Raw genomic sequence first — 19,424 nt, forward strand, 5'->3', positions numbered from 1 at the left:
TGAGCAGGAAAATCTAGGCTTTATGTGCAGGTTACATACCTACACTCTCCAGAAGAGTCAAAAGCAACTTCTGGATATTCTGTACCTTTCCGGATCTGACTTTTCATGATATCAATCTAATCGTGCAAATGAAGAACACAGCTTGCAGTTAAGCATGCAATTTAACTAAGGTTTATTTTCATTGAAGGAAATATTTTAATTACACTGAAGTCTACTTTTTTGAATGGCCATTTATTCCTGTGGCAGGCAAGGACAAATACAGAGAGACAGGGTTGCCCATTTTCAGATTAGGTTCAGCAAAACTGTTAATGTCCTTAGCTTCTGAAGCAAGCGTACTCAAACAAACTGATGAAATCTGATGCAGTTTACTTCAGAAACAAGTTTTAATCTGCTTCCCAGAAACTGCTTTTTCTAACTTGATACACAACTTTAATAAAAAACTAAAAATGGAAGCTCTACAGAGGGAGCAAATGAACACAACCCAGCTTGTTACTTTCAGAAACTGGTTATGCCCATGTAACTGAGCCTGCAAGCGCATTCGCTGCTGACCAAAATGAAACTTTCCACTTTCTGCCAAGAATCCGTATCAGTCAGCCGATCCAAGCGCAGTCACGCTTTCACGAGACTGGAAACCAAAGGCAGCATGCAACGGTCAGGCGCTGGGAGCATGAGCAACTCCAAATTCAACCAACTGCCCAGGCCAAAAAGTAAAGTGACTATTATTAACTTCCTCTGCATTATCAAGATGTTTACTCCTCTTCAGAGAAAAGTGGACTCGTTGAAAGCAACTTTGCTATTCTTAACAACTCCACCACTGGGAACAAACTACTAGTTTTTAACCTATTTTTTTCTTAGTCTCTTCAGTTCATTCCCACTGGACCAGTGGAGACCACCTGTACCACACCAGTAAGTTTTGTTCATACCATTCTGTTATTTGTAGCAGATGAGTTTGGCATACTCAGATCAGTAAGGCTAGAATTAAAGGAACCATCATTCTAAGATATGTACAGTTTAGAGGTCAGAAACCTAAGGCAAACTTAGTTAGGCGCAAGATGAAACTGAAGAGAAAAAATGGTCAGATACAAAGATGGGTTTCAAACCCTACCAATAAGCTCCAACATGTTACTTGAATTCTTTTCAAAGCCTGTATAGATTGGAATTTGGCTTCACCACAAAAGTTTGGGCACCAGTTGTACAAGTCAGACATTAGCAGTATGGCAAAGAGCTTAATAAAGCCCCAGCTGTTTTAAGCATGCCACTTCACCCCGAGCTAAGAGAAAACAAAATTAATTGTCATGTCTACTGAGACACTTGTATCAGAGCGTTACCCTAGGGGAGGGGTGGGGAAAGAAAAAAAAAAAAAAAAAGAGATGACTATTTTAAAATGTTTAAGTACAGGGTATTCAATGAGAGGTTTTATCAACCCTTTGTAAATCATGTAATAAAACACCTTTTATCATATGGCTGAAGCTCCATTTGTAAAAAAGTACTTGACAAAGTAGGTAAGATTCAGTAGGTTTGTCATAGCAAAAACTTGTTGTTGATGTTCCAAGTACAACAGTTACAAATCTATCAGTTGATTATATTTTCAATAGTCAAGACTAAGGGTGGGAACAGGTAAGATGTTTAAGTGTATTTAATATACACTGTCCAAACCCATTTGTATTTTATATGTTCATATGGAAAAGAAATACAAAACATCCATTTTCTGACAGGCTATTTGTTTTCAAAAGGATTCAACACTTCTCATTCCTTGCCTCCCACTACCTTCACTGGGGTGAGAGAAAGCTGTATTTCACAGATTAAGAATCCAACTACTTTTTGCTTAGTATTTACCATAATATACTATGTGCAAGAATGACTGTCGACGTCATGTTAAACTACCATTCCTGACTATAACCCTGGATAAATCATTGTCCAAATTCAGACTCTTTTTTCATGTGCTCAAAGTCTGGACAGTATCAGATCAAATGTACTCTGAATTCATTTCTTTATAAAGTTTAGTTGTGAAGAGTAGTTATTTAATCTACTTGTTTTGGGAAAAAAAGAAATTATAGAGGAACACATCAGCTGAAGAGGGCCCTGGTACTGTACAATAAGAAAATGTAAGAAGAAAGCCACTATGAGAGCACAATACAGAAAAGGAACATAGAGCACTTCTGATGAAAAACCAAGTCAACATCAACTGTTCCTTCCAAAGAAGTTTATTGAAAAGGTGGGGAAGTTTATTGAAAAGGTGGAAACCTAAAACATGGTTCAAGGAAAAGGTGTGTTAGAAGTGACGAGTCTCTGCCACCAGTCATTCCCACTAGAGCACAGACCCCATGTGAGCCTCTATCCAGCTCCTCAACTCCACGTATCAGCTTGTGCCCTTCTAAATGTACATCCAGTGCCACTACCAAGCAGAGCCTATCTCTGGCAGAGAAGCAGGAAATTAAGACCAAGCCTTCCCTGGCCAAAGTTTTACCCTACATGCACACCCGTCCCATAAGATCCTTTCCAACAACACTAATACACAACTATCAAAATAGCAGACAAGAGCTGCGTCTTGTCTTCAGATCGTGTCGAGTTCAAGATCTCCCCATCTATATTCAAATCAAGAAGTCTGCCCCGAAACACTCTACTCCAAACTTCAAAGAACTAGTCCTCAGAAAGATCAACATCTGTTTACGTTTTCTCAGCAAATAATTCTATAATGATATCTCTAACCCAAATAGAAAAATATTAAATCATAGACAAACAATGAATCATTGACCTCTCTGATACAATATGTAACATAAGATTTGCAGTTTGACAGTTTAAGTCCATATCTCAAATCATTTTCTTGCATGTCTACTTAAAAAAATGCCAAGAGCTACAGACAGAGTTACAGTGATGTCAGTGCATTTAACCACAATATTTTGTACAACTATCTAATCCAGTTGTAGGTAACACCACCGGTGTTACTGGAAGGATTCCCCAGAAGTTAAACCATTTACAATGCAGTTGTTCTTCACAGTCAGTCTACATTTGCTTTTTCATCTTACTTTCAGTTCATTTTCTTAGTAAAACCTGCTATTTTTGTATAGTTATTCACAACTTTGGCTAAAAATGAAAGAAAAGCTTGTTTGGTTGGGGGTGGGTTTGCTTTTTGGGTTTTCTTGGTTTTTTTGTTTAGTTTTTGACAAATACTAAAAGTTCTTATGACAGCTAATGGTTTCCAACTTCACAGCAGTATAATAAACTTCAACTACTGGCCAAATTCCAGTGGAAGTGATTATCTTCTGCCTCCTAGGATGCCCAGTCAAACCTGTTCAGGCTACTTTATTTGCTTCCAGCACTAAATATTTCATGCTATCGCTCTCCTGTTGAATGGCTGCTGTGTCTCACCCTCAGCCTGTATTTCACTGGAACACTATACAACCCAAACTTTTCCTGCGAAACCATTCAGTTGTCTCCTGTGCAACTATTCAGCTTACCTGTGTTGACTGGATCACCGTAAGATCATTTATGTAGCAAAATCCTGCTCCCATAGCCGAGCGAAGCCCGGCGGTCCCAAAGGTCAGCCTGCAGCAGAGACGATCCCGTAACTCTTTATGTTTTCCATTCTGTAACAAGCTTTCAATCTGTTCTTTTGTTTTTTGGTTCTGCAAAAGAAGATTAAAGTTTTAATTTAGTTCTCGCAATCAGGATCTGAACTATGTACTTCTTGTTTTTAAACAATTCCGAGTTCTGCAGTGCAACAAGTTCTTCCTATCCTATAAAATGCCTGTCTGCACAAACTAGCCTTCATTGTAACTCTCATTTCTGTCATACTCTCTTTTGTGTATGATATTTGAGAAAGATTCAAGAGCTCTTGCTGCCATTGCTGTGCTGATGTGTTTGCCTACTCATTAATACACTTTCCAGCTACATGAAGCCTGTAAGTGAGGAACAGACTTTAGAACAGGTTTTTTTTCAAGGCAGGTAACACAGGTTAATTCTCGATCTGTGCTGCTGGAAGACAGACAAAAAGCCTAACTTCAAAGCAGTATTTCCTTCCTCCCCACCCACAGGAAAGGTCTGTAAACATAAAAAAACTAAAATAAAGCTGACATTGTAAAACTAAAAATAAAGCTTGTCTTTTCAAGTTATATTGTTAGTGAGGTGGGTACAAGAGAGTCAAAGCCCCTATTTATCACAAACTATCAAAGAAAGATGGGTATTTCCCTCTGACAGAGATCCCCAGCCATTTTTGACACTTTCCCTGCTCAGTATATGCACTGGATATAATGGGGTTGGAGGGGGGTGGGGGGAAAGAAGTGCTACTCCTGAAGGTAAGTATCCTGTGCATCATTGTAACAGCCACTTTCACTACTCTCCAAACTTAGATTTTTAACTTTATTTAGGAGGGTCTCAAGAATTTTGTCAGTAAAACCCAGAGAATTAAAACCAAACTTTTCCAATTACTTAAAAGTTCAGAAAGAATGCGTTTTACACATAGTATGTGACACAGCCACTAAACAAAGACTTCTCCAAAGTCACTGGACGTATCTTTAAGAGTTAGCATCTTTCTGAAGGAAAAAAAAAAAAAAAAATCTGCTCCCAAAAGCAGTCCTTGCGTCTGTGAAACATAACTTTATGTTTGGTCTTAGAGAACACAAAAGAGAGCAGTTGCTTTATGATTTGCCCCCAAAACCAGCTAAATATACACACACTAACCTACTCAAAGGAAACATTTAAAAACGAAACACTACGTAAATCAGTTTATATATTGATACGCATCAAATGAACAGTCTTATGGTTCATATGGAAGAGCCAGAGACATTCTCCCTCTCGGGTATCCTTGTTAGCCGACTTTTACACGACTTCACCTCTGCTTGTGCAGCTTATTACAACCGAAAGCTCGCTGCAGTGACACGCTGACGTTTGTACGGTGCGCACCGCAGCGTGGCCCTGCTGGTCGGCTGCTCTGCCGTTACCCAAAAGGGGCCGTACCAGGTCAGGCCAAAGGGCCGGTTAGTCCAGCACCCGACAGCAACCGCCAGCAGAAGCCTAGAAAAAGGCCGAAGGAGAGCGCAAGCACGGCGGGAGTCTGGACAGAGGTGCACGGGTGATCTCAGTATGTCCCCTGTAGGGAGATCCTGAACTGCACAGGAGGGTTCTTTGTACCAACAAAAGGGATACAAACACCAGACAAGTCAGGACAGGACATTTAAAAAAAAAAAAAAAAAGTCATCCCATGCCTTTGTCATCTAAAACCCAGGACTAAAATGAATGGGCACCTGACAAGGAAAACGTTTGGCTAAATAGAACAGTAGGAAGCAAGTCTTCTGATCTGAAACCCACTCCATTCTAAACAGAGTCACTGCATTTATGAAAGAATATAAGCATTTGTTATTTCCACATATAGAGAATACATTTACTACCATTCCTCGTTCAGTTGAGGAAGTGATTATACATAATTCTGAAAGTGTTAAAAAAAACGTGTGGATGTGGTGCTTCAGGACATGTTTTAGGGGACATGGTGGTGCTGGATTAATGGTTGGACTTGATGATCTTGAAGGTCCTTTCCAACCTTAGTGATTCTGTGATCTCTGAAGGGCTTAATTCAAGTATTTACCTTAAGGTAGGAAATGCTACAATCCTACGAATGTTTTTAAGTCAATCCTGTGCAGCAGACAGCATGTTACATGCCAGGGTGGATAAGAGACACTGATTATTGAAATCTCCCTCTCTTTATTCCGTATTTTCCTAAACTTGCATCACTGTCAAAGCTATGAACTTCCAGCTGTACAAAATGCACATACACACACTCTATTTGTTCTTCATAGTTATTCTGCACCCTCAACTAATACTGAGGCTAGAAAACAATGGGACCAAATAGGGAAACTTCAATATTAATTACCTATGATGATTAGAATTAGATGGTCACGGCAATACCAACCACAGTATCCTGGACATGCCTGGGGAGACCAGGGGGGAAGCGAGAGAAAGCGAGTCCAGTTTGACAAAGAAAAACAATGACAGGAGAATATCGATGTGTGTCCTTTTACAACATGTACTAACAGGGAGCGATTCACCCATAGGATGCTGCTTTGAAAGAAGGGGATGAATTATAAAATGTATTCTGAATAAAGTGACCCACGTTTTATAACACAGGGAGCTTGAAGGCTTTATAAATTCATTTGGTCATCAGGAAACTCAGCCTGCCTACTGACATCCAGTTTGGACAAAACGCTTCACAGCTATAATAAACACAGCACAGCCAGCCAGGCTTGCCAACAACAGAGAGCGTAGCAGGCGATCGATAGAGAGCTGTAAAAAACCACGACTCCAGCTGGATAATAGTACGGCTCAGGCTGCACAAGAGCTTCTCTAAAACAGTGCTGCTTCAAGCAGGATCCAAAGGAAGGGTTAAAAGAGGCAAATGGAATCTAAAAGGCACGGGTGAAGCACCCCTGACATTTAAAATAGAGGTCAGCCAGCTTCAGCTCCGGCACTGCCTGCCACAAGGCAGCCTCTGTAGCACAGGGAAACGTGCTCTGCACAGAGGGAGGTTCTTCAGGAGGATTTGATTAATGTTGGGAAAAGCACAATCATATGAGCTGCACAAACATTCATTAGAGGGGAAAAAAAAATTAAATAAAGCTTGTTCAAAATCTGAAACTATTTCCACTCCTTGACAACAGATCTTGAACATTAGCAGGACAACACATGTGAATTTAAAATAAGTTTTAATTTCTTTGTGCTTTGACATAAAAAGGCAAGCCGTCCTTGTTTGGGCTGTCAGATGGCTCTGCAACCAAAGCAAGCCATTACTCACAACACAGCTAGAAAAGGCCTAAAAATACAACAAAAACAATAGGGCACAACAAATATTAAATCCCAGAAGTGAAAGCTTCTCTTTTAGCTGCTCGTAGGCAGTCAACCAGAAAACAAATGACTAATCTGAACAGAGTCTGAGTACATGAAAACCTCATTTTACACTATCATAATTCAGTACATAGCTTTTCTTTAAAATAAGGTTATTAAATGACACAGCATCTTTAACAGCTTTTTAGGATATGCTGTATTGCTTGCCTGCAAGAACAGAATCATGTGTAGTACATCATACAGTTTATGGTCTGAGTTTTGCAAAATTGAGGCAAGGCTTTCCTGAAGCAACAGTGCAAACATTCATTTTACAACTAGATTAACATGCATTTTTTGATTGAAGCTACCTTATTTATTTCTTAGGGAACAAAAATGAGTCAGCCAAAACATCATCCAAGTAACATTTTACTTTGCTCAGGTCGCACTCCGTTAGCTAAAATTTCCTGCAATCAGCAAAGGAAGGAAGGAGGGAAAAAAAAAGTTACAAGCTAAAGAAGAAAATCTCAAAGCTTTCTACAAACGACCTGGAGCAACAGAAAGAAGGAGTTTTACAAGACTTGATATAAATTCAGATGTGGTGATGATCTGTCTCATGCTCTGGGTTATGCATTCAACAGCACTAGAAGTCTGGTCTCAAGACAGCTGCTAGCACAACCATTCGTGGCATGTTACTTGCTGCTTCTCATTGTTTCCTGCTTTTCAGTTTTTCTCTGAATTGGAGCTTCAAAGCCTATGGATCAGCTTCTTGCAACATACTGCTTGGGTATGAACACCATTTACCATACTAAACTGAGAATTTCAAAAGGCACTGCAATCAGGTGGGGCTAAAAGATAATGATAGCTTCCACTGTTGACATTTAACCTTATTGCAGATTATCAAAAAACAGGTTTTTTGCCGCTTTGCTTTACAGTTATGAAATAAAGTAATACACCTGAAAGTTTCGCAGTAGCTCTTATGAAGGTCCATTTCTCAAAGCGGAATAGTTGTAATGCTAAAACACACAACAGACTTTTAACACGAAAGATTGGGATTATGAAGAAGAAAGCCTAGTATGCCTTTACGCAAAGCCATTTTCTGAAGTCATTAGTCCAACACTAACTTCCCTGTCACGTGAAGCAAGAGGCACTAGGAGTGTACATCAGATCAGTCAAGCTGTGCAGCATCCCATTGTAGTTCTAAATTCTAAGGAAATATCAATCCCACCGAGGGATGCAATTACATGATGCTGAGGTGAGAGGCTTACTAGCAGCTTTAAGTAGTTCACTGATGTATTCAAAAGTAACTATAACAGATCACTGCTTAGAAAAGGATTTCTTGAGCTTCTAAAGCCAACCAAGGCAGCAGCACGCTGTTAGCACCAAACTCAATTAGCTTAGAAACACAAAATAAGAACAACTGAAGTGCTCGCTCTTAACCGTTGCCTGGATTAGTATGTCAGCAAACTCCGTTAATCGTAATGCAGAAGGCTAGCATAAGCAAAAGGGAAGTTCCTTAGAGATTATCAACGACAGTGTTTGGACATTACTTTGAATATCCTTAAAAACAAACAAACAAAAAAAAAACCCACAAGACTGCCTAAAGCTTCCTGTCTTAAGCAAAAATAAAGTAGGCTGTTTCATACAAAAATAGTCATTCCTTAATAAAACCCATGGTCCAAGATATCCATGTGTCTCCAATGACTCTAACAAAGCAATTCAAATTCTTCTCATGGATTTAGTGATTTGAAGCGCCCACAGAATTTAGTGCTGCTTCTAAAGTTAAGCAGTACATGGATGTCAAGGATATGAAAACAGCATTTCCTTCAGTATCCACCAAGCATGCCAAGTCTCCGCACCGCTGGCCAACAGGACTTTCTGGAAGAGCAGCTCAGGGAATGCAGGTCGGGGCAGGGACCCCGGCTGCTGTGCCAGCAAGTGGCAGCATCACTGTGGGAGGCAGAGAGGGTGGGAGATGAGGGCAAAGGGGCTGTGCTGAGCTCAGTGCCTGCAGCCTTAGCCCACCAACACGACTTGTGGTCTTTCCTAGAGTCCCTCAGCCGCTCCAGAAGTGCTGGTGACTCGTCTAGTAGGGATACTTCAAGGGGCTCAGGACCTGACTGACTGACAGGTACGGGTTTCTCCTTCATTTCCCTGTGAAGCTGAGCAGGGAATATCCCAGTAACGAGGCTGCAGTCGCTATCCCACGCTAGGAAGTAGTTAGGGAAGGGGGAAAAAAGAAGAGGCAGAATCCATTTCAGTACCGTGGATTTGGCAGGGTACTGATTCTCTCCCCCATCCCACTGTGGGGGAGCGAGTGAGGGGCTGCGTGGTGCTTAGTTACCGGCTGGGGCTAAACGACGACACAGGGTCTGCCTGCTGCGACCGGAACGCCTGTGCCTGAGCTCAGCACGACTCCCGGCAGGAGCGGCACCGACTCTCCCCAAAGAAGGGAGATGGACCCTTCAAAGGGCTCAGACTCCTCCAAGCCCCACACTGGCTTTCAGAGGATTACTCACTGGTGGAAGAAACATCTGGCAGAGAGCAGGGTCCTTCAAGCCCACAGGAATCAATGTCCCAAAGGCAAAGAGGGTAGGGAAGAAGGCAGCATTGGGGATGGAGGTGAGACCCACACACAGGTCTACACCCTCCAGGGATGGAGAGACCTCTGCTGCCAAACAGCTTTCCACACATCTGGCAAGCAGCCACCACGCCTTGCTGCTGCGCGCGCGCGCACACACACATATATAGAGAGAGAGATATATATATATGTTAGGAGACAGGACAAGGCAGCAATCGAGAGGCAACAGATGCTGTTCCTGCTGCTCCAGGTGGGGAAGGGGCCCTGGCCACTGCCAGCAGCATGCAAGGAGCCAGCAGATAAGGCGAGAGTGGCCAGGAGGGCCCTGGAAGGAGAGGCTCGTGCTACCTCAGCGTACACTGCTGGGGCCAGAAGAGGGGCAGGGAAGGGAAGAGGTGCCTCTGGCTGGTGACTGGGCTAGAGTTGGGTTTCTGGCTGTGGCTCTCCCCTTTTTTTTTTCCCCTTGGTCCAGCAGGGAGAGGACAAGCAGGAGAAACAGCACCGGTTCCCTCAGGCTCACCTCACAGGGCGACGGCTCCAGCCTCCAACCATCCTGGAGCCCCTCTGCTGAACTTGCACCAGTTTGTCTGTTTCTATCTTGTACTGGGGGGGCCCAAAACCAGACGCGGTATCTGGATGCAGGCTAACAAGTACTGAGTAAAGGGAGAGAATTCCTTCCTCCCCATGCTGTCGTCCTCCTCGGCTGCCGGGGAGGCTGCTGGCTCCTGTGCGGAACGCCACCTGCGGAGACTCCCGGGGCCCTTTCGGCAGAGCTGAGACCCAGCTTGTATTGCCACAGGGGGTTCCTCTTTCTTAAGCGCAGCCTGTCCTCACTGAATTTAACTTAATGTCCCTGCTGGTCCATTCCCCCAGCCTGTCTACTTGCCCCTGAATAGCAGCTACTTCCCGATCTGGCAGCACCTACAAGCGTGATGCGGGTGCCCTGAGAGACATTAATCTACCATTTTAAGATGTAAATTTGCAGAGCATTCTTAATTTTTAAATAGCTTTGAGGTTTGCCATTTGCTATGTGGGAAGTAAAAAGCAACGAGAGGTCAGGCAATGTTCTCCTACCCCATTTCAAGTAGACTCAACCAAGTCCATTCAGGGAGTCCTCTCATTCTCACAGAAGGTGGGGTTTGGCGGTACTAACAAGCCAGGAGGAGAGAGGAGACTATCAGAACCTCCCCTTCGGTACTTCAGATTCACTGCCACAAAGAAATGGAAATGAGAAACATTCAGGGCAGACACAGACAGGTTGTTGCACAGGTAAGAGTCTAAACACAGTTCTGCACTTACATGAACACCACAAAAAAAAAAAAAGTTCTGCATTATTTTTTCCTATAAAATTATTACATCTCTAGAAAGCTAGTATCAGTTCCTCATATAGTGTTTTCTGCAAGTTACCAGTGTTGTTTCTGACTAGTTCTCAGTCAGGAACTTTACATAACCTGTGTTAGTGGTCCTTTGGAGTTAAATTTTAAAGTGATTTTAATGGCTTTTAAGAGGAGGGAAGGAGATGAGCCTGCTAAGGGATGTGAGATATACTTTAAACAACTACTCATAAAAACTTACTGCCAGAATCAGATGTAGGGCAGAACTGTGGGGTCATACCTGCCGCATTCCAGTGTGGTAGTTGAGACTCGGCAACATCAACACATTTAAGAAAGGCTGGAGGTTTATTAAACAAAAAAAAATAATTCTCTGCTGAATTTAATGTTATGGTTCTTCACCTTCAGTTTTTCACGTACTGCACAACTGCCTACTGAGACAGAATTACACTTTTTTTGGTACCTCATCACGATACATAATCTGAAACAACTGGAGAATTAAAGTACAAAGGCATTAGCTGAGCATTTCTTACTGCTTCTTTCACTCCCCATCATGTTAATAATCTGTAGTTACTGACAGAATTAGGTTTCAAAGCTAATATCCTGTCAAAATAAGTGGCAGTTTACAACTCTCATAGCAATAATTTTTTTGTTTTGCAGACAATCTTTGCATGTGCAGCCTGGAAGAGGGGGGAAAAAAGCTCTCAAATTTGCTTAGAACTCAGCTAATTTGACAGCCACAGATTAAGTGCATCAAGCTCAGCCAGACAGCCTTTGTTTTTTAATTAGCAATTGTTTTAAGCTTCTTTCCAAATGAAACCAAGGTCAGTCCCTAAGATCCAAGCACACCAGAGCACCTATTTGTGGTAACTCCTAACGAGGAGTTATGAACTCCTCTATTCCTAAGAGGAACAGAGCATTGTCTGTGGCACAGCTCATCACCAGATATACAAAACTGAAGACCAGCAGTGGCACTTGCATCAAGTTCTCATTTACAATTTCTCTTAGAAATTGTAGGTTCTCATTTCCTCTTGCTAAGCAAGAAATGTTTGTTTTCTAGTTGGCAACCGCACCAACATTTTTATGTGAAAATCAGTAGGTAACTGCAGGCAAGAAGTGACTCAGGCTACTTACAGCAGTGGGAGAGGGAAAGGTGATGGTAGAGCAAATCACAAGCCTCCACATATGGCTGTAAATACTGTACTTGAGGGGTAGAAGGTTCCCTACCATCCCTTGTCTCTGCCAGCCCACTGTGGGTACATTTACACTGCGAGTTTCATAGAATCATAGGGTAGCTTGGGTTGGGAGGGACCTCTCAAGGCCATCTAGTCCAACCCCCTGCCATGAGCAGGGACATCCCCAACTTGAGCAGGTTGCTCAGAGCCCCGTCCAACCTGACCTGGGATGTTTCCAGGGATGGGGCATCGACCACCTCTCTGGGCAACCTGGGCCAGGGTTTCACCACCCTCACTGTGAAAAACATCTTCCTTAGATCTAGTCTAAATCTACCGTCTTTCAGTTTAAAACCATTACTCCTTGTCCTATTGTTACAGGCCCTGCTAAAAAGTTTGTTTTGTTCCTAAATTCTGGTGCCTCAGAGCACCACAACACCTCCATAACAGTCAACTTCCTCTGGTAGGGAGCCTGTAACAGTTGAGGAAGTCAGGCGGAAAGAACATTTTAGGTACAGTCTACATCCATTCTGCCTATCTGGGTCAACCATGAAATAGTTTTGCTCCATGCACCAAAATGAATCCTCCAATGCTGTCCCCAAAGGCCCTGTACCTCCCCCATATGTCATATAACTCATGTACACAGGACCCAAGTCTTCACACTACCAAAACCACCAGCACTTTGAACCAAGAAGGGCAATGAGTTCCTGGGGCAGGGAGGCTGCATGTACCGTATGGGCCTCAGCCAAGCACTACGTAGTGCTGACAGTGCCCATCCACCCTGGAGGGTACTAGGCCACAAACAGTGCGACTACAGCCCCACTGTACTGTGGAGCGCACAGCAGACTGCACCGCCGAAGTGCTACTTCCCTCTGAGAGGGACAGGCACGTCGTACTGTCTTTTCAGGAATGAACCTGTGTCTGCAAGGAAGGATTGTAAAAAACTCCAAACCAGCAATTCTCTGATTAGAGACCCACAGTCGCATTGCAGAAAAACGGACAACACAAAACCAAATGGCAAGAGGAGCAGCACACAGAAGCATAGCTCAAAGTCCTTTAATTTAATTCTGTGGCTCAGTGTACAAAACAGGAAGAAGTCGCAGGCAAAGCAGGCCACATTGCTGCGTTGTTCAACAGCCTGAGCCAGTTCACAGCACACAGATTTCATGTGGTTCTCTGCTCTTCCTGAGAGTCGTGGTGAGAGCACATCCAGTAAATAAGAAGACATCTTTCTGTTGGCCTTCATTTCACTACTTCTGTTTTTACGGAAGATTTTGTACAGTTTATATAAGTAACTTCAAATAGACTTTTGTTTCACAGAACAAGACCTTCAGAGGTTATCTTTTCCAACTCTCCTGCTCAAGCAGGGACACAGAGCCAGTCGCTCAGGACCCTGTCTAGATAGCTATTAAATATCTCCAAGGACCGAGACTCCATCTCAGAGGGTACCTCCTGTGTTTCATTTTGTGCCCATTGCTTCTGGTTCTAAAGAGGATGTAACACTTTTGAAGGGAACAAAGGAAATGGAAGCTAACTTACCGATTTTGTTCCACTGTCTAACTGAAGTACGTAATACAGAACAGTCCCTGGCAAAATCTCCGGTTTGTGTCGGGGAGAGAAAGATGCGAGTCCTGCAGTTCACACTGAGATGTCTTCAGTGCCATCAGCAACTCGTGGATGCAGAGTTTGGCCCTGGACATATCTTTAATCTCAAAGATGTGAAATACTACCCCCAGTCAACTTGACAAGCATTTTTCTTCCGGAATTTAGCCTCTAAACCTACAAATCTCAGCAGCACAAACCTTTAGAACTGGGCAACAGATAGGACCCACTGCTTTTAATTCTATTTTAACCTTTGCTGAGCTGCTTTCTTTAAATTGCTGCTACAGCTACTTAGTTTTTCCCCACCACCATCATTATCAGTTGTTATTATTACATTAATATTTATTTCTTCTTGCTTGAATGGTCCACTTCAGTGATGCACCAGCCCTGGTGATGTCCTGGCCACGTCACAGCAGGCCGAACATTGGCGGTGGCCCATGTCACAGATTTGGTGACACAGCCAGCCCGACATGGGCATGCCAAGGGCTGTGCCAGGCAGGGGAGGGCAGGGTGTTTGTTGTTTCTCCTGTGCATCAGAGCTGGAGACCCAGAGAGGGATGGGACCAGACCACAGCACACTCCTGTCCTCTCCCTCCAGAGATAAGTATCCTGCCTGTATCCCATCAGTCATGCTGGGAGCTGGAAGCTCCTCTGAGCCATGGGCAGGCGGAGCTCCCCATCCTTTTAGCTGAGAGCTGTGGGACTGGGCTCCACATGAGCTCCGTGCACTATCACTAGTGATACAGTGGCCAGAACACTGGTGGTGGCTCATGTCACTGGGCATGGGTGGCACGGTTGGGCTAGGAGGGGTGTCTAGCGGCCATCAGGGAGACATGGGATGGACAGCCTTGGCAGGAGGCTCGGACGGCCCCAGGTGGCGAGGCAGGGGAGGTCTGAGGTGATGGACGGTGACTGCTTTGGCTGTTGATTCTTCCCTCTTTGACAGCTGCAGCCCCAGATACAGGCATAACCAGACCAGAGGCTCTGCTACTCAGCTGGAGATCTCTGCACCTTTCTGCAAAGGTGCTGACCTAAGGATAAGGAAAGAACACACAGCCCCAGTCTGTACCGCATCATGGACCTACAGGCAGCTGGAAGCTCCCCACAGCCACGTGCAGAGGGATCTCTGCACCACCCACCACTCCTGTATTCCACCACCTCTGTACCCCGCCACTGTCCTACAGGTAGCTAGTAGCTCCCCATGGCCAAAAGTAACCTCCCCACCACCCTCCGTCTCCGTGGCAGCAGCTAGAGAATCCCCACAGCCATGGACAGAGTAACCTCACCACCACCCACCCTGAGTACGTAAAATTCCTCAAAGTTTCTGATTCATAAACCTATTGGCTGGTTCTTCCAATTTGTGCTGTCTTTTTTGGTAACCTTTTGGGGTTGTTCCTTGCTGTCCTTGTTTCCTTCTGTTTTTGGATTTTTAAATATGTGTGTGTATATCACACATATATGGCCTACATAAAGTGTACCTATGAATAAATCCAAGAGCTGCACAGAGGAACCCAGATGGGTGGAAAGCACCAGGGTGGGGTGCCGCAGGGCTCCCCAGGAGCCAGCTGCACAGGCCAGCAGAGAAGCAACCTCATTTATATTAGCCCAATACAAAAGAAGAAACAAAAAAACCTTACATAACTGCTTTTTTTTTTTTAACAGTCATTTCCGCATGTCTTTTTAAATAAGCTTTTTCAATAAGGATTGAAACCTATTGTAGTAATGCTTTATAGCTCACTGCTGCTGAAGGAGACAGTTCTCGCCTTCCCAGATTGCTCCCACTAACATGCTGGCCCCGTTCTTGTGTCAGAAAAAACATTTCTGCAGCTGCAGCAAGCCTGATCAGTAACAAACCCGCTCCCTCCTCCCTGCCACCCTGGATCCATTCCCTGAACAACTGCATCAATACTGTGCCAGCCCAGGCAGGTAGCAAGGGGGAAGTATAGCAACCAGGAAGGAGGAAGACTACCTTCTTTCTGCAATTCTCCCATTATGACCTGATGCAGGATAAAAACCATCCTTTTCTCAGAACATTTTAAGATCACTCGACCACCCAAATTTGTGGCTTAACTGCATATAAGATCCTACTTCATACAGAATACTTATATTTATGAAAGGTACCTAACACAGGGAAGTTCCAAACTATACAAAGCAAGTCTTAATGCTCAAATCTTATTTCCGATATCCAAGTGTGTAAACACAGAACAGCGACACCTTTCCTGCCTTCACGATGACACCACAGACAGCAACAGGTCTTATTTATCAATACAGACCATAATGCCATGAAGTATAAGCTTCAAGACTATCCTGATGGACTTGGTATAGTTTAATGTCTCCGAACAGGCACTAAAGCACAGTACTTGTGTTATTTCAGAGCCTCCCTCATGTCACCCATTTGTTTACATGCTCTCAGTAGTCTTCGTTGTAGCAAGATGGGTTTCATACCCCAGTCTACCCAGAATCAACTATTTGATTAATTCACAATTTTATCTCCCATGTTTTAATGTTAAAACTTGCAATGCATACATGTAATTTGAAGGAAGTTCTCTTCTTGTTTGTGGCCAATTCCTAGACTTTATTCTCCCATTTTCATTCTTAAAATTTCCACTGAAAAGAAAAGATGTTGCAAGTTGAACAACAGGAGCAGGTTATTGCTCTCTAACTGCCAAGTCCAATTCCTCTTGAAATGCATCTTAAAAGCCACAGAAGTTAAAAAGAACACCGAGAGGCACTCCAAAAGAAGCCCTAAAACCAACCCAAGGCACCTTGTTAGCAAGTAGGAAGCTATCCATGCTACGTTTGTGCACTGACAATGAGTCCATGAATTAGTAAAACACAATGAGAGTACAGTGAAAGGGGGCTGCACAAGCAGCTCCTGCAGAACTAGTTCAAGTTTTCCCCCCCAACATGACGTTCTAACACCACCTTAGTAATCACCACAAAACATTGCCTTCTCCCAGGTACACTCCACCTCAACAGCCACAGCGCAGGAGAGGTTTGTGTGCAAACACTCCTCCATATCTTTATGGAAGACGGGCAAAGCTACACTACATCAGGCATGCCCGGGGAACATGAGTCCTGTCAGCAAGCCTACAGGGCTAATTAATAAACCATCAGCCAACAGCTTGAGCTTAGGCTTAATTTTTACAGAGTGAGGACTTACTAATGGAAAGCAAGAGGGCACCTGTTACTTACTCTGACTTTTGGGCAAAGCTGTGAATCTTTCTTTGGGATCATGTTTTTCATTAAGTAAATCAGGATATTAATGATACTGTTCTCTCCCACCAGCTGCTGAGCCAGTATCTGACCCTCAGACTTAATAACTCAGATGGAACTCTAGTATATTAATTTTTTTAATATGCTTATGGTTAGAGTATCAATAGGTCTTTTAAAAAAAAAAAACAAAACTTGCCACTACATGTAACAAATGCTCAGCTACTGTACTGAGCACACCTCATTTTCATGCCATTCTGTGTAACACATTCTTGCCACTCTATAAAGCCACTTAAGTGTTTTAAAACATGCTTTAAAGCACATAAAAATTATTACTACAACCAGGGGCCAAAATTCTAAAGTTTGCTCTAAAGAGAAGCAGTTTTCTTGGAGAAAACTTTGACACAGCTTTCTACGCAAACCAGACTCCTTCAGGAGACTCAAAGCAGATGTGGAAGTACAATAGGAAAGTTAAAGAGTGGATGAAGAGCAGTTAAAGGGAGAAAATATAGAACAATGACTAACTACTCACATATCTTACCAATGAGGATGGAACAAAAGGCAGGTGCCTTGTGCCTCCAAGCCTGTCTCAAAGACAAAAGTAAACACACAGCAATTAAGGAGAGTTAACTAGTGAGCTTCCTTTAAGCCAGTTGCTACAAGCATTAATGAAGATGCAGATACTGGTGAGAGAGAGGAGGAAGGCAGAAAGTTCATCATACGGTCAGGTCTCCTCCGCCCACCCACTCAATCAGTTAGTTTTAGAAGAGCTTAGCACATATACCCAAATCAAAAAGGATGAAGAGCACAACCCTAAGGATTAATTACAGCAAGTAATTTTCAATTAAGTTAGAGGACAAAAGCTCCCCACAGCTAAATATAGCTGTGAATAGAGTGCACAGTTTGTTTTTTTTTTTTCTTCATCAGAGGCAGCAAAAGTCCCTACAGCCGAGGAAGCTGGGAAGGGGCGAGACAGAGACAGCTCCTTGTCAAGCTGTTTGATAAGCAGCAAACCTACAGAGACCTCATTTCCTAGGTTTGTGGTGAAATTCGAGGGCATCAGACAAATAAGCCTCCCTCATTCTGTACTTGCTGGTTTCTCATCGCCTTCCCGTCCCACAATACCTTCTCCTCGTTTACATCCTCTACAGAGGGACTGTCAGTGCTTCCAAACCACCCGTGCCCCCAGCCGTGCAGCCCCCGCTCCTGCAGGAGCGCCCACTCCTGCTTCTCCAAGCGATTCTGAATTTTCAAAATGCACAGGCACCCTCTTCGAAATCTCTCCAAGTAATAAGTTCAAGCTGCCTTGTAGGGAAGGCCATGATTATCACCTAGGGAAGCAAAGGTAAACAGCTACAATCAAACTGACTCTTCAGTTTTTATTTTATTGGTTCATTTTGGCCTTAGAAGGAGCTATGGAAGCAGTAATATTTCACTATTGCTGGGTTTAATAAAAAAAAAAGGTTCCCCAGTAGCCTTAACAGTAAAAGGTGTAAGTTCTGCGATTCTGTGATTCTCCTACTTCATACATTTTTAGAATAAATATGTATTAAAAAAAAAAACCTTCCAATACACTAATTATAAGTTATATTAAAAAATTAATATACTCGAGTTCCATCTGGATTATCAGTTATATTATCAGGAATGCCATTTCCCATTTCCACTCCTTCCCTCCCCCCTACCACTATTCCCAGCTATTTTCACACCAGCAGCTCTGAGCGCAGAATGTGAAGATGGCAAGTGTTAATTCCTGCAAAAAGCAAAGAGAGAATATTTCCATGCAGCAGAAAGCTCATCTAAGGGTTGACATGTAGAGTTTACTTGTAGCCCTCCTGCTTTGATCCTGCCAGGACAAAACTAAAGAGGAAACAGTATAAACACATTGACAATCACTCACATTAAAGTCAAAAGGGAAAAAAAAAAAAAAGAAAAAAGAAGCCACAGACAGAAAACTAAAGCACTGTCACACTGGCAGTTTACCCTCCCCCATCTTCACGATATTTTTTTAAAGCATAGGCCATGATGTTTGGACAAACCATCTGAAAAGAAAAGTAACCCTTTCAACAATGAGTTAAGCAAAATAACCTCCAATATTTTGTAACCTGTATTATTATTACAGCCCCAAATTTGCTTTGGATGGTTTAATCCAAACAAACCAAGCCTGCGGTCCTCCTGACACCCTGCTGGAGCTGAAAAGGAAAGGCGCTGCCAGAACTTAGACCTCCAGAGCCCGTTTCTCTCCTGGGGAGGGTGTTAAATTCAGGAAATTAAGGAAAACAAAACGATGCCATTCTACACTTAACTGCACGCTAAGCCACTGAACAATCCTTAAACCTGATTTCGCAAGCCACACGTTTCTGTCATAACGAAGAAGCGGTAGCAACACGAAGCAGGTGCCGTACTCCCTGCGCCAGTAAGATGACATCATACCATCCCTGCGTCAGGTACAGCCCCGGGATGGCCGCATGCCTCACCTGTCCCCTCTCGCAGGTGACCAATTTCTCGGTCACGGCAGCCTTCTGGGATTTGGCTGGATCCTGAGAGCCGTTTTTCGAAGGGCACCTGCCTTTCCCGGAGGGACGGGCCCTGCTGAGGGAACGCGGAGGGCCCCGGGGAGGGAGAAGGGACCAAACACCACCCTCGGCACCGGGCAGGATGGGATGGAGGCGGCATACGCGACGGGACTGATGACCAAAGAGCCCCGGGAGGGCAGAG

The 19,424-nt window shown here is 43.6% G+C and overlaps 1 protein-coding gene across 1 annotated transcript in view; it reads right to left on the minus strand.

Annotated features, from left to right (window-relative positions):
- PGM2L1 (phosphoglucomutase 2-like 1) overlaps nucleotides 1-19,382 on the minus strand; it is a 39,805-nt gene extending 20,423 nt beyond the window's left edge. The window contains exons 1-2 of the mRNA XM_010283221.1: nucleotides 19,184-19,382; nucleotides 3,459-3,634 (exon numbers count right to left, since the gene is read on the minus strand). Coding sequence (XP_010281523.1) covers nucleotides 3,459-3,634; nucleotides 19,184-19,382 — 375 coding nt within the window. The remainder of the gene's footprint in view (nucleotides 1-3,458; nucleotides 3,635-19,183) is intronic.
- Between the last annotated feature and the right edge of the window lie 42 nt (nucleotides 19,383-19,424).

The sequence above is a fragment of the Phaethon lepturus genome, unplaced genomic scaffold, assembly GCF_000687285.1.
Source record: "Phaethon lepturus isolate BGI_N335 unplaced genomic scaffold, ASM68728v1 scaffold11960, whole genome shotgun sequence".
Lineage (NCBI taxonomy): Eukaryota > Metazoa > Chordata > Aves > Phaethontiformes > Phaethontidae > Phaethon > Phaethon lepturus.